Source organism: Lampetra fluviatilis, chromosome 58 (assembly GCF_964198595.1).
Source record: "Lampetra fluviatilis chromosome 58, kcLamFluv1.1, whole genome shotgun sequence".
Classification (NCBI taxonomy): Eukaryota; Metazoa; Chordata; class Hyperoartia; order Petromyzontiformes; family Petromyzontidae; genus Lampetra; species Lampetra fluviatilis.
The window spans coordinates 3329623-3345500 of record NC_136332.1 but is presented as its reverse complement, the minus strand read 5'-3'; the positions used below and the strand labels follow the sequence as shown (position 1 = coordinate 3345500).

The 15878-nt window shown below is 60.3% G+C and overlaps 1 protein-coding gene across 1 annotated transcript in view; it reads right to left on the bottom strand.

The window, feature by feature from the left end:
* LOC144950519 (putative helicase with zinc finger domain) overlaps positions 1 to 15878 on the bottom strand; it is a 110860-nt gene that overhangs the window by 52261 nt on the left and 42721 nt on the right. The window contains exons 11-17 of the mRNA XM_078880657.1: positions 14849 to 14979; positions 13537 to 13716; positions 12903 to 13004; positions 11044 to 11222; positions 10120 to 10238; positions 4963 to 5108; positions 1379 to 1526 (exon numbers count right to left, since the gene is read on the bottom strand). Of these exons, the coding sequence (XP_078736783.1) occupies positions 1379 to 1526; positions 4963 to 5108; positions 10120 to 10238; positions 11044 to 11222; positions 12903 to 13004; positions 13537 to 13716; positions 14849 to 14979 (1005 nt within the window). The remainder of the gene's footprint in view (positions 1 to 1378; positions 1527 to 4962; positions 5109 to 10119; positions 10239 to 11043; positions 11223 to 12902; positions 13005 to 13536; positions 13717 to 14848; positions 14980 to 15878) is intronic.

The window sequence follows — 15878 nt, the reverse complement described above, 5'->3', positions numbered from 1 at the left end:
CGCAGTCCGCAATCACGCCGGGAGGCGACGAGAGGGGGGGGGGGGGAGGGGGGGAATCAATCAGATTTTTTTCCGAGACGCAACGTCAGCGTCGCGTCCGCTTCTTGCCGGCGTAGTTGACGTGAGCGCGGCTTTAGGGGGGGCGGCCAAGAGTAGCCCCCTCCAATGGGGTGCTGCTGCGCTCTGCGGCTACGACAGACCCCCCCAGCGACGGCTGCCACCTTAATACCATCACCTTCATCAGTCCTGCATAATGCACGGGCATAAGTAGTACTAATCACATACCTGCATTTCCCATAAATATGCCCATAAATATGCTAGATTCCTCTTGATATGCAAATTATTTTGTCAAGGCGCCCTTCCCCCCCCCCTTCCAACCCAGCTTAAATATACGCTCCAAGCATGGTGCTGTTTCATTCAGACGCTGTCTCCCCGACAGACCTGGTCTTCACCTGATGACGGCTGCTTGCGTTGTGGCCGAATCGTCGTGAGAATTGTTTTATTATGTTTTATTTTATTATTTTTATTGTTTCCATTCTACGTGACTTTACCGAAAAGAACCAAGAAGACAAACATCCCCCTTAAACATCCCCCCTCTTGGGGCAAGCGCCGTTAGCGAGTAGCACCTATGAAGGCCGGCACGGCAACACACGAGGGGGGGTGGTGTGGCCCAGGCACCACGCCCCGGCCCGCCTTTGTCTCCCCAGTGCTAGCGATGTTTACACACCGCGCCAGGGAATGGTTTGAGGCCGAGTCTACGTAGGGGAGGCCCGGGACCGGTTCAGATAGTCATCAACGCCGTTGGCCGTGAGCGGGAATCGAAGTCGGGTCGCCGGGTTCACAGCGCAGCGTTCCGACTGCTGCGACAACGCTTCCCCACCGCGATCACCACCACAATCACCACCACCAAGATCACAATCACCACCACCACGATCACCACCACAATCACCACCACCACAATTACAATCACCACCACCACGATTGCCACCACCACGATCACCACCACCACAATCACACTCACCACCACAATCACAATCACCACCACCACGATCTCCACCACCACTACCACGATCTCAACCACCACCAAGATCACCACCACGATCACCACCACAATCCACACCATCACCACGATCCCCACCACCACCATGATCTCCACCACCACTACTACCACGATCTCAACCACCACCAAGATCACTACCACCACGATCACCACCACCACCACGATCTCCACCACCACCACCACGATCTCCACCACCACGATCTCCACAACCACCACAATCCCCACCACCATCACGATCACCACCACCACCACCACGATCCCCACCACCACCGCCGCCGCCGCCCCCTGCCTAGCGGGCGGGAGGGCCGTCTGCCTTGCCTCGGCGTTGTTGTAGAAGGCGGTGCTGTTCTTGTCCTGCACCGCCTCCCCGCGCGCCGTGTAGAACGCCAGCGGCTGCAGCTCGCCGTGCGCCGGCTGACGCCCGCTGGCGGCGAGCTTCCCCTCGTAGAACAGCTCCGACGTGAGGCTGCGGGGCGGCCAGATCAACAACAAGAACTTCAAAACCACGACGTTTGTGTTGCCGTCGTTAGCGTCGAGCGCGACGGTGGGGTGGAGGGGTCACATCGCGAACCGCCCCACGTCGTCCCGCGACAACGGGCGCCACGGTGGCTGGGGGATGTTGACTCCCTCGCCTGGTGTGCAGGAGGTCGTGGGTTCGATCCCGACCCTGACGATGCCTGCTGCTGCTGTATATTTGGAGTTTGAGGTGTCTCTCTCATCATCACGATGGCTAGGAGATGTTAACTACCTCGCCTGGTATACAGGAGGTCGTGGGTTCGATCCCGACCCTGACGATGCCTGCTACTGTATATTTGAAGTTTGAGGTGTCTCTCTCTCTCTCATCATCATCACGATGGCTGGGAGATGTTGACTACCTCGCCCGGTGTGCAGGAGGTCGTGGGTTCGATCCCGACCCTGACGATGCCTGCTACTGTATATTTGGAGTTTGTGTGTGTCTCTCTCTCTCTCTTTCCCCGGGGGTCGCGTGGATTTTTCTCCGGGACCTCCGGTTTTTCCCGCTCCACATTTACAACCAAAGTGCATTTCGAGAATTTGGCCGCTGCTGCAAATTTCCACGTGGTGATGACAAGCCTCTCCCCTTCGTGAGGCGATCATTCGCGGTGGCCACGTCGCTTCTGCTATAACATACAGCCCAGTGGGCCCTGACCTGGGTAACATTTGAAATAAAGTTTTCATCGTTTCGTTTTATTTGGCGCACGCAGACGCCGTGGCCCAAGCCGCCGCCGCCGCCGCGTAACCCGCGGCCTCCTCCCCAGCGGGGAGGTGAAGGTCACCGTGAACTCCGACCGCAACATCAGGACGAAGACGACGACGACAGATGAGGAGGAGGAAGAGGAGGAGGAACAGCAGCAGCAGCAGGAGTATCAGCGAAAGGCGGGGATCGGACGCAAGGGAATCGATGGTCCTGGCGTTTCCGTCTCGAGCGTCGTGCCAATCACACTTCCACCACTCCCCCCCCCCCGAGTTGGGAGTCCAACCGGGCGGGAACAAGCGGCCTCGGTTCGGCACGGGTGTCGCCAACGCGCCGTCGGAGACCCGCGTCACGTCCCCCCCCCCCCCGTTCCCCCTTGCCGCGGTGATGTCGCCCGTTTGCCGACCGCTCGCGAGCTCGCGCGCCCGCAGCCGAAACGGCGGAAAAAACTAAAAAAGAACCTCCCTTGCATTTCACACGTCGCTCTTTCACTTTCGCGACGAAGGTGCCCCCCCCCCCCTCCCGGCCCCCCCCCCCCTTCGTTCGCTGACATTTAATTCCGCGACGCTGCCAGCGGAAAGAACGAGAATAATCTTTTCAAAGGCTCGCCCCATCCATCACGCACGCGCGCCATCAAGCCACGCCGGCCCACAGCTCCAGTTCAAAGAGCAGCCCGCAGTGCAAATGAGCAGCAGCGGCGCACGAGATGGAAATGTCTCGGATGCACGCGGCACACAAAGACAAAGACCACCCCCCCCCCCCACTCCGTACAGCCTTCGCAGGACAAGTTTTGTGAGCGAGCACCAATTAAGGCCTCCACGGCGCGTGACCGACACCACGCCCGGCCGCCGTACGCGCTCATGGCTGAGTCGACCTAGGGGAGGGCCCAGGTTTCAAACATTCTCGAACGCGAGTGGGAATCGAAACGCTGGTCGACGGATTTCGTAGCGGAGTGCGGCAACTGTAACGCTGCCGCTCCCCGGACACGCAAAGACAAAGATCCCCCGTACAGCCTTAACAGACTGCTGGGGCAAGTGCTGTTAGACACAGACACACCCACACAGACAGACACACACAGAGACTCCCACACAGACACAGACAGAGACACCGACAGAGACACCGAGACGCCGACAGAGACACAGACACAGACAGAGACACAGACACCGACAGGGACACAGAGCCACCGACAGAGACACAGACAGAGACACAGAGCCACCGACAGAGACACAGACAGAGACACAGACAGAGACACAGAGACACTGACACAGAGACACAGCGACACAGACAGAGACACAGAGACACAGAGACACAGACAGAGACACCGACAGAGACACAGAGACACCGACACAGAGAAACAGAGAAACAGAGACACCGACAGAGACACAGACAGAGACACAGACAGAGACACAGAGACACAGACAGAGACACAGAGACACCGACAGAGACACAGACAGAGACACCGACAGAGACACAGAGACACAGAGACACAGAGACACAGACAGAGACACAGACAGAGACACAGAGACACAGACAGAGACACAGACAGAGACACAGAGACACCGACAGAGACACAGACAGAGACACAGACAGAGACACCGACAGAGACACAGAGACACAGACAGAGACACAAAGACAGAGACACAGAGACACAGACAGAGACACAGAGACACTGACAGAGACACTGACAGAGACACCGACAGAGACACAGAGACACCGACAGAGACACAGAGACACAGAGACACAGAGACACTGACACAGAGACACAGACAGAGACACAGAGACACAGACAGAGACACCGACAGAGACACAGAGACACCGACACAGAGAAACAGAGACACAGAGACACAGACAGAGACACAGACAGAGACACAGACAGAGACACAGACAGAGACACAGAGACACAGACAGAGACACAGAGACACAGACAGAGACACCGACAGAGACACAGAGACACCGACACAGAGAAACAGAGACACAGAGACACAGACAGAGACACAGACAGAGACACAGAGACACCGACAGAGACACAGACAGAGACACAGACAGAGACACCGACAGAGACACAGAGACACAGACAGAGACACAGAGACACAAAGACAGAGACACAGAGACACAGACAGAGACACAGAGACACTGACAGAGACACTGACAGAGACACCGACAGAGACACAGAGACACCGACAGAGACACAGAGACACAGAGACACAGAGACACTGACACAGAGACACAGACACACAGACAGAGACACCGACAGAGACACAGAGACACCGACACAGAGAAACAGAGACACAGAGACACAGACAGAGACACAGACAGAGACACAGACAGAGACACAGAGACACAGACAGAGACACAGACAGACACAGAGACACAGACAGAGACACAAACAGAGACACAGACAGAGACACAGACAGAGACACAGACAGAGACACAGACAGAGACACAGAGACACAGACAGAGACACAGAGACACAGACAGAGACACAGACAGAGACACAGACAGAGACACAGACAGAGACACAGACAGAGACACGGAGACACACAGACACCGACGTGCGCTCCAACGTAACCACCGCCGTGAGTCACGAGCGTCGCTGCGCCCGAAGCCGGCGGAGGATCGCTCCGCGCGCCGAACTCCCGCTGGCAAGCCGCGGTGCCGATCGCGGGCGCCACGACGGTGCGCCGGCTACCTGACGATGTCGGTGTGCGAGCGGTAGTTCTCGCAGAGCAGCACGCGGCACGGGAAGGCCGGCGGGTAGAGCTCGTAGAGGCGTTCCAGCAGCGACAGGTGGAGCCCCTTCTTGCGCGCAAACCGGCTGTGCACCACCGGTGAGAGCTGCACGCACGCGGAGACACGCGGAGACACACGCAGAGACGCACGCAGAGACGCACGCGGAGACACGCGGAGACACACGCGGAGACGCACGCAGAGACGCACGCGGAGACACACGCGGAGACGCACGCAGAGACGCACGCAGAGACGCACGCAGAGACGCACGCGGAGACACACGCGGAGACACACGCAGAGACACACGCGGAGACACACGCGGAGACACGCGGAGACACACGCAGAGACGCACGCAGAGACGCACGCGGAGACACACGCGGAGACACACGCGGAGACACACGCGGAGACGCACGCGGAGACACACGCGGAGACACACGCAGAGACACACGCAGAGACACACGCGGAGACACACGCGGAGACACACGCAGAGACACACGCGGAGACACACGCGGAGACACACGCGGAGACACACGCGGAGACGCACGCAGAGATACACACACACAGAGACACACGCAGAGACACACGCAGAGACACACGCAGAGACACACGCGGAGACACACGCAGAGACACACACAGAGACACACGCAGAGACGCACGCGGAGACACACGCGGAGACACACGCAGAGACACGCAGAGACACACGCAGAGACACACGCAGAGACGCACGCAGAGACACACGCAGAGACACACGCAGAGACACACGCGGAGACACACGCGGAGACACACGCGGAGACACACGCAGAGACACACGCAGAGACACACGCAGAGACACACACAGAGACACACGCAGAGACACACGCAGAGACACACGCGGAGACACACGCAGAGACACACGCAGACACACGCAGAGACACACGCAGAGACACACGCAGAGACACACGCAGAGACACACGCAGAGACACACGCGGAGACACACGCGGAGACACACGCGGAGACACACGCGGAGACACACGCGGAGACACACGCGGAGACACACGCGGAGACACACGCAGAGACACACGCAGAGACACACGCAGAGACACACGCAGAGACACACGCAGAGACACACACAGAGACACACGCAGAGACACACGCGGAGACACACGCAGAGACACACGCGGAGACACACGCAGAGACACACACAGAGACACACGCAGAGACACACGCAGAGACACACACACACACACACAAAGACACACACACACAGAGACACACACACACAGAGACACACGCAGAGACACACACACACACAAAGACACACACACACAGAGACACACACAGAGACACATGCGAATGTAAACACACGCGCAAACCGGCTGTCCACCAACGCGGACAGCCGCACGCGCAAACTGGCTATGCACTACCGGGGAGACAGCTGCAAGAGGCACACGCACAAGAATGCACGCACAGACGCGTGTACACGCACGCGCACGCACGCGTGTACACGCACACGCACAGACGCACTGCACTTCTCCACTCATTCCGTGACCAAACAGAGGAGTGCGTGGAAGGGAGATGACGAGGGGGCGACGAGGGGAGGGAGGCCATGTGGGTCGAGCGAGTTCACGGAGGACGTTCTTTAGGACTTCGAGCGCCATCTTGAGAACGTGGAGTGGGCGCCGGCGAAGAGCGCGGTGGCGGTGGTGGCGGCGGTGGAGGTGGTGGCGGTGGAGTGGTGGTGGCGGTGGCAGTGGTGGTGGCGGTGGTGGCGGCGGTGGCGGTGGAGGTGGTGACGGTGGCAGTGGTAGTGGCGGGGGTGGGGGCGGTGGCGGGGGTGGTGGTGGTGGCGGTGGCGGTGGTGGCGGCGGTGGTGGAGGTGGTGGCGGTGGAGTGGTGGTGGCGGTGGTGGCGGCGGTGGAGGTGGTGGCGGTGGAGTGGAGGTGGCGGTGGAGGTGGCGGCGGTGGCGGTGGGGGTGGCGGTGGTGGTGGTGGTGGTGGTGGAGGTGGCGGTGGTGGAGGTGGCGGTGGTGGTGGCGGTGGTGGTGGAGGTGGTGGTGGTGGTGGTGGTGGCGGTGGTGGTGGCGGTGGTGGTGGTGGAGGTGGCGGTGGTGGTGGTGGCGGTGGTGGCGGTGGGGGTGGTGGCGGTGGGGGTGGTGGCGGTGGTGGTGGTGGCGGTGGGGGTGGTGGTGGTGGCAGTGGTGGTGGCGGGGGTGGCGGCGGTGGCGGTGGGGGTGGTGGCGGTGGGGGTGGCGGTGGAGTGGAGGTGGCGGTGGAGGTGGCGGCGGCGGTGGGGGTGGCGGTGGTGGTGGCGGTGGAGGTGGCGGTGGGGGTGGTGGTGGTGGTGGTGGAGGTGGAGGTGACGGAGGTGGCGGTGGGGGTGGCCCCAATTCCACGGGCACGGGACCCGGGACGTCGCGACTGTCGTGTAATCAGCGCTCACGGCCACGGAGAAGCGGGCATCGTTGTGCGCGTGTGAGAACTCCCCCCCCCCCCCCCGCAGCCCCCGACCCACCCCCCCCCACCTCCGCCGGCCACCGTGCGCCACCACGACGCTCGACACAAAAATTATTTAGAATTAGTTTTTTGCTTTTTCAGCGACGATAACGACGACGTTCCCCCCCCACCCCACCCCCCGCTCTTCGTTCCCCAATTTTTCAAAGCAGAAGTCGTTTTCGCATTTCATGAGCGTCCCGCTAAAAGGCATTCAGCGGCTTCAACGGAAAAAACTAAAAACATTGTTGTGACGCGCACGCGCGCGCGTGCGTGCATGCGTGCGGGGATAGAGGCAGAGATCCCCTGTATAGCCTGTGGCAGGCTGTTGGGGCAAGTGCTGTTAGCGAGCGCCTATGAAGGCCGGCGCGGCACACGAGGGGGTGGGTGGCCAGCACCACGCCCAGCCGCCTTTGTCTCCCTCATGGCGTTTCAGGTGACCCGAGTTCGATTCCCACTCACGGCCACCAACACCGGTGACGATTATCTGAACCGGTCCTGGGCATCCCCTAGGTCGACTCAGCCTCAAATGAGTACCTGGGTGCGGTGCGTAAACATCGCCACTGGGGAGACAAAGGCGGCCGGGCGTGTCGGCCTTCACAAGTGCTACTCGCTAACAGCCCTTGCCCCAACAGTCCGTTCAGGCTACACGGGGGATCTTTGTCTTTGTCGTTTGCCATCAGCGAGTACGAAGATGCATCGGGGGGGTACGTCCCGGCGTTCGGAGCAATTCAATAGCAATTTGGCGAAGGGCTGAAAAATTGCGGCGTTCAAAACCGAAAGAGGCTTTGGGAATGCCGCCGACGGAACATTTTGTCAAATCGCTGGAGCAGACGCCGCACGACAAGAGGAATCGCCAAGTCCCCTGACCAGATTCTGAAGATGGGGGGGGGGGGGGGAGCATTGCATTTGAAGCAAAGGCTGCGAGGATGGACTTGCAGGAATGTGCGCATCGTGGTGATTGCGACATCTCGTTCCAAAGCTGTGGCCACACAGCCCAAATTAAGGAGCGTCGTGAAAATAATCGTGAAAATCCGGGAAGCTTTCAGGCACGAAGAATCACACGCACTCTCCTGCCTCTCCCCTCTCATCTCACTCCACTCCCCTCCACGCACTCTCCTGCCTCTCCCCTCTCATCTCACTCCACTCCCCTCCACGCACTCTCCTGCCTCTCCCCTCTCATCTCACTCTACTCCCCTCCACGCACTCTCCTACCTCTCCCCTCTCATCTCACTCCACTCCCCTCCACGCACTCTCCTGCCTCTCCCCTCTCATCTCACTCCACGCACTCTCCTGCCTTTCTCATCTCACTCCACTCCCCTCCACGCACTCTCTTACCTCTCCCCTCACTCCACTCCCCTCCACGCGCTCTCCTGCCTCTCCCCTCTCATCTCACTCCACTCCCCTCCACGCACTCTCCTGCCTCTCCCCTCTCATCTCACTCCACTCCCCTCCACGCACTCTCCTACCTCTCTCCTCTCATCTCACTCTACTCCCCTCCACGCACTCTCCTACCTCTCCCCTCTCATCTCACTCCACTCCCCTCCACGCACTCTCCTGCCTCTCCCCTCTCATCTCACTCTACTCCCCTCCACGCACTCTCCTACCTCTCCCCTCTCATCTCACTCCACTCCCCTCCACGCACTCTCCTGCCTCTCCCCTCTCATCTCACTCCACTCCCCTCCACGCACTCTCCTACCTCTCCACTCTGATCTCACTCCACTCCCCTCCACGCACTCTCCTGCCTCTCCCCTCTCATCTCACTCCACTCCCCACCACGCACTCTCCTGCCTCTCCCTCTCATCTCGCTCCACTCCCCTCCACGCACTCTCCTGCCTCTCCCTTCTCATCTCACTCCACTCCCCTCCACGCACTCTCCTGCCTCTCCCCTCTCACCTCACTCCACTCCCCTCCACGCACTCTCCTACCTCTCCCCTCTCATCTCACTCCACTCACCTCCACGCACTCTCCTGCCTCTCATCTCACTCCACTCCCCTCCACGCACTCTCCTACATCTCCCTCTCATCTCACTCCACTCCCCTCCACGCACTCTCCTACCTCTCCCCTCTCATCTCACTCCACTCCCCTCCACGCTCTCTCCTGCCTCTCCCCTCTCATCTCACTCCACTCCCCTCCACGCACTCTCCTGCCTCTCCCCTCTCATCTCACTCCACTCCCCTCCACGCACTCTCCTACCTCTCCCCTCTCATCTCACTCCACTCCCCTCCACGCACTCTCCTACCTCTCCACTCTGATCTCACTCTACTCCCCTCCACGCACTCTCCTACCTCTCCCCTCTCATCTCACTCCACTCCCCTCCACGCACTCTCCTGCCTCTCCCCTCTCATCTCACTCCACTCCCCTCCACGCACTCTCCTGCCTCTCCTGCCTCTCCCCTCTCACCTCACTCCCCTCCCCTCTGCACCCAAGTGCACCTGCAGGGCACGTGGCTGGGCTTGCAACACAGCAAACACTCGGAACCCCAAGGTGGCACAGGTCGGAGGGTGCGGGGAGGAGAAGACGCAAAGAGTCGGGAGTGGTCATGGGGAGGGGCGGAGGGAGTGGTGGGTAGTGAGTGGGGGGGTTGAGAGGGCCAGTGGGGGGTCAGGAGGTCACGTGAGGTCACGCGAGGTCACGCAAGGTCACGTACTTGCATGTGGTCCCCGGCGAGCACGATGCGCGTGTCGCACGTGGCCAGGGCGAGCGCCATGACGGTCTCGCACTCCATCGCCTGCGCCGCCTCGTCGATGAGGATGTGCGTGAAGAAGCCTGCGCCGTGGGGGGGGGGGAGGGGGGGGGAGGGGGGGGGTGAGACACGAGGTCCCCCGCGAGCCTGAGCGGTGTGATGGGGGGAGGAGCGGCGGCGCAGCGGTTAGCACCACGCCGCGCTACGAACCCGGCGGCCCGAGTTCCGTTCCCGCTCGCGGCCAACGCCGGTGACGATCGTCTGAGCCCGGTCCCTGGGATCTCCCCTATGGTGCGGTGTGTAAACATCGCCACTGGGGAGACAAAGGTGGCCGGGCGTGGTGCTGGCCACCCACCCCTCGTGTGCCGTGCCAGCCTTCATAAGTGCTGCTCGCTAGCAGCACTTGCCCCAACAGTCTGTTGAGGTTATACGGGAGATCTTTTACCTTATGTGGTTTCCTGCGGGCAAATTGAGCTGGCAGGGCGTGTGCGTGCGTGCGTGCGTGTGTGTGCGTGTGGGTGTGTACGTGTGAGTGTGTGCGTGTGTGTGCGTGTGCTTGTGTGTGCGTGTGCTTGTGTGTGCGTGTGTGTGCGTGTGTGTGCGTGTGCGTGTGTGTGCGTGTGTGTGTGTGCGTGTGTGTGTGCGTGTGGGTACCCGCGGGCAGGTTGACTTGGCACAGTGTGTGTCTGTGTGTGCGTGTGCGTGTGCATGCGCATGCGTGTGTGCGTCTGTGTGCGTGTGTGTGTGTACGTGTGTGTGTACGTGTGTGTGTGCGTCTGTGTGCGTGTGTGTGTGTACGTGTGTGTGCGCGCGTGCGTGTGTGTGTGCGCGTGTGTGTACGTGTGTGTACGTGCGTGTGTGTGCGTGTGCGTGTATGTGTGTGTGTACCTGCAGGCAGGTTGAGCTGGCACAGGGTGCGTGACGTGCTGAGCGTGGTGACCACCACGCGGCTCTTGAGGACGTCCTCCTGCACGGGCGGCAGGAACTCGGAGCGCGAGGGCGACATGAGGCAGTACTGCTGCACCACCGGGTGCACGCTCTTCACCCAGCGGTGACGGTAGTACACCCTGCACACGGCACGGGCACCAGCGCATCAACGCAGGTACACCACACGTACACACGCGTAGCAACGCAGGTACACCACGTGTACACACACACACGCAGCAACGTAGATACACCACGTGTACACACACACACTGCAACGCAGATACACCACGTGTACACACACACACGCAGCAACGTAGATACACCACGTGTACACACACACACTGCAACGCAGATACACCACGTGTACACACACACACACGCAGCAACGTAGATACACCACGTGTACACACGCACACGCAGCAACGTAGATACACCACGTGTACACACACACACTGCAACGCAGGTACACCACGTGTACACACACACACGCAGCAACGTAGATACACCACGTGTACACACACACACTGCAACGCAGATACACCACGTGTACACACACACACGCAGCAACGTAGATACACCACGTGTACACACACACACTGCAACGCAGGTACACCACGTGTACACACACACACGCAGCAACGTAGATACACCACGTGTACACACACACACTGCAACGCAGGTACACCACGTGTACACACACACACGCAGCAACGTAGATACACCACGTGTACACACACACACTGCAACGCAGATACACCACATGTACACGTGTACACACACAGAAAAGCAAATACAACGGCCACCATTCACCACTAAGTGGAGGTGACGTCACCGCAGCACTTGTGCCATGCTAGGTGCACCGTGAAGCCGTGTGAAGTGTCAGACGCCGTGCCAACACCGATACACCAATAATAATACTAAGTGACGGTGACGTCACCACGGCGCCTGTGCCAGGCCAGGTGCACTTTGAGGTCATCACGTGAAGTGTCGAAGGCTCACTGACAGGAGGTCACGAGACAGACCCTGCAGGTGCCCTGGTTCAGCTGACTGAGATGACCGGTAGATGCACCACCAGCTGTACCCCCTGCTGTGCCAGGCTAGGTGCAGGAGGTCACGGGACAGACCCAGCAGGTGCCATGGTTCGACTGACTAAGATGACCGGTAGATGCACCACCAGCTGTACCCCCTACTGTGCCAGGCTAGGTGCAGGAGGAGTTCACGGGACAGACCCAGCAGGTGCCATGGTTCGACTGACTAAGATGACCGGTAGATGCACCACCAGCTGTACCCCCTACTGTGCCAGGCTAGGTGCAGGAGGAGGTCACGGGACAGACCCAGCAGGTGCCATGGTTCGACTGACTAAGATGACCGGTAGATGCACCACCAGCTGTACCCCCTACTGTGCCAGGCTAGGTGCAGGAGGAGGTCACGGGACAGACCCAGCAGGTGCCCTGGTTCGACTGACTAAGATGACCGGTAGATGCACCACCAGCTGTACCCCCTACTGTGCCAGGCTAGGTGCAGGAGGAGGTCACGGGACAGACCCAGCAGGTGCCATGGTTCGACTGACTAAGATGACCGGTAGATGCACCACCAGCTGTACCCCCTGCTGTGCCAGGCTAGGTGCAGGAGGAGGTCACGGGACAGACCCAGCAGGTGCCCTGGTTCGACTGACTGAGATGACCACTGATAGACGCACCACCAGCTGCACCCCCGACTCTGCCAACTTGCTGCATTTCAGCCGCGTGTCGCTCCCGCTCGTGTAAACACACACGGAAGGACGCAGATTCCCCGCACAGGCGCCCAGAGGATCGCCGTACCTGAGCGGCCTGGCCTCGGGATTTCCACTCTCCACGTGCGGGTGGAGGTAGTCCTTGATGTACAGGTCGGCCGCGCTGTTGGAATGCGTGCAGATGAGTATCCTGCGGGGCGGACAGGTTTGGCGGCGGTGAGCGAGAGCGGGAGACGGCACACGGCAATTAAAAAAGTGTCACCTCTCCGCAGCGCGGCGGCGTCGGGGTCGTCAAACGAGACACGGAATCGGTTCGGATCTGTCGCGGGAAAAACGTGCTACGAGAACGGCGTCACGGAAGTGGATGTCGCAGAGCCACTTCTGAGACGAACGACGTCACGGAAGTGGATGTCGTAGAGACACTTTTGAGACATACAGACGTATATACCGCGTACCATACATACAGACGTACGCACCACACGTACAGACGTACGTACGTACAGCGTACCATACATACGTACGTACCACGTACCACACGTACAGACATACGTACATACGTACGTACGTGCCACGTACCACACGTACAGACATACGTACGTACCACACGTACAGACATACGTACATACGTACGTACGTGCCACGTACCACACGTACAGACATACGTACCGCGTACCACACGTACAAACATACGTACGTACCGCGTACCACACGTACGTACGTACCGCGTGTGCTGCTGCCTGAGCGCCTGCTTGGTGGCCTGCGCCAGCGCGAACGTCTTGCCCGTGCCGTAGGGCCCCAGCAGCAGCACGGGCGGCAGGGGCACTGCGAGCGGCGACGTCGCCGCGAGGACGGCCTCCTTCTGCTTGGCGTTGAGACGCGGGTCCAGCTGGTCGTCCCACTGCCTGCGCTCGGGGGGGGGGGGGGGGGGGGGGGCTTATCGTCATCATCATCGTAGTGCGGAAATGTTGAGCAGCAGACAAACGACTCTGAACGCCGCGACGTTGATTCGGAATGCGGAGGTTGTAAACCGGAGGGCCCGGAACAAAAATCCACGCGGCAACGGGGGGAGAGAGACGCAAACTCCAAATATACAGCGGCAGGCGTCAGGGTCGGGATCGAACCCACGACCTCCTGTACACCAGGCGAGGAAGTTAACATCTCCTAGCCACCGTGATGATGAGAGACACGCAAACTCTAAATATACAGCAGCAGGCGTCAGGGTCGGGATCGAACCCACGACCTCCTGCAGACCAGGCGAGGTAGTTAACATCTCCTAGCCACCGTCACAGCCCGTTATAATTGACCGTCGTTATAACTCTGGCGACGGCGTGAGGAGTTCAGAAGCTTCAATGACGAACGACGAACCAAGGATTCAAAAGGTGCGTGGAGAGAGAGAGAGAGAAGCATGATTTTTTTATCTCGATCGAGAACTCATTTCATAAGAACTGCGTGTGTGTGTGCGCGTGCGCGTGCGCGTGCGTGTGCGTGTGCGTGCGTGTGCGTGTGCGTGTGCGAGTGTGTGTGTGTGTGTGCGCGTGTGCGTGTGCGTGTGTGTGCGTGTGGGTGTGCGCGTGTGTGTGCGTGTGTGCGTGTGTGTGTGTGCGTGTGTGTGTGCGTGTGTGTGCGTGTGTGCGTGTGTGAGAACTAGAAAACAAACACGGGTGGGGTTCTAGAGGACACCATCGCAACTATTTAGGAAGAGTGAGCCGGGATTGGGGGGGGGGCACATCGCGTAGCGGCCGGAAAGGAACAACGGCCGGCGGTCAAGACTAACGACGGAGTGGCAGTCGAAGGAGGAGCAGCAGGAGGAGGGAGGGAGGGAGGAGGAGGAGGAGGAGGAGGAGGAGGAGGAGGAGGAGGAGGAGGAGGGAGAGGAGGGAGAGGAGGAGGTGGAGGAGGAGGAGGAGGAAGAGAAGTAGCAAGCGGAGGAGCAGCTGCGTCCACTGCGGAGACGGAGCGATAGCGTCGTCGCGTCGATCTGCGGGGGAGTGACCACAACGCGCTCGGAGGGGGGGGGGGGGGGCCGACCCCGACCTGTGTGGACCCCAGGGGATGACAGGCGGGGTGGCGACGACGGGGAAGAGCAGAGCGGGCTCGGGGATGCGATCCACGGCGTAGTGCATCTCGCACAGCGGCAGCCGGTTCAGCTGGAACTGCAGCTCCACCTGTGGGGCACAGAGCGGGACGACAGATTTAAGTTCTCTTCAGTTTTCAGATTCATTTATTAGGTACTGGCTGTACTACCCGGCTTCGCCCGGGACTTGGATACACCACGCCCGGCCACCTTTGACCCCCCCCCCCCCCCCCAGTGGCGATGTTCGCACACCGCACGAGTTACTCGTTTGAGGCCGAGTCGACCTAGGGGAGGCACAGAACCGGTTCAAATAACCGTCACCGGTGTTGGCCGTGAGCGTGAATCGAACTCGGGTGGCCGGGCTCGACAAAATCGACGCGCAACAAACGAATGCGAAAGTCCCAAACAAACAGACCGGCACACCGCATGTACAAAAGCTCTCAGCCTTATCCACACCACCGGCTCAAAAGAACTGAATGTCAACGGTGCAGAGGTAATCCCGCTTCGCGCACGGACCTCCCGGAGACACGCGGCATCGGCGAACCCTTGCCGACCGCGCCGTAACCGATGAGCCTTCGTCTCGCTGCCACCAGGCGAACCAGTCACCTCGTTCACCACCCCCACCTCGTTCACCACCCCCACCTCGTTCACCACCCCCACCACGTTCACCACCCCCACCACGTTCACCACCCCCACCTCGTTCACCACCCCCACCTCGTTCACCACCCCCACCTCGTTCACCACCCCCACCTCGTTCACCACCCCCACCTCGTTCACCACCCCCACCTCGTTCACCACCCCCACCTCGTTCACCACACCCACCACGTTCACCACCCCCACACACGACAGCCGCCCCCTGGTTCCAACCTCCCCAGGAAGGAGCGGTCGCGGCCCACGCCTCGACAAACTCCCCGCACGGTGCGGAGCAAACCGTGCACCGCATCCTACAAGTTCTTGCCCGATCCACAAACTCAGCGGGGGGGGGGGCGG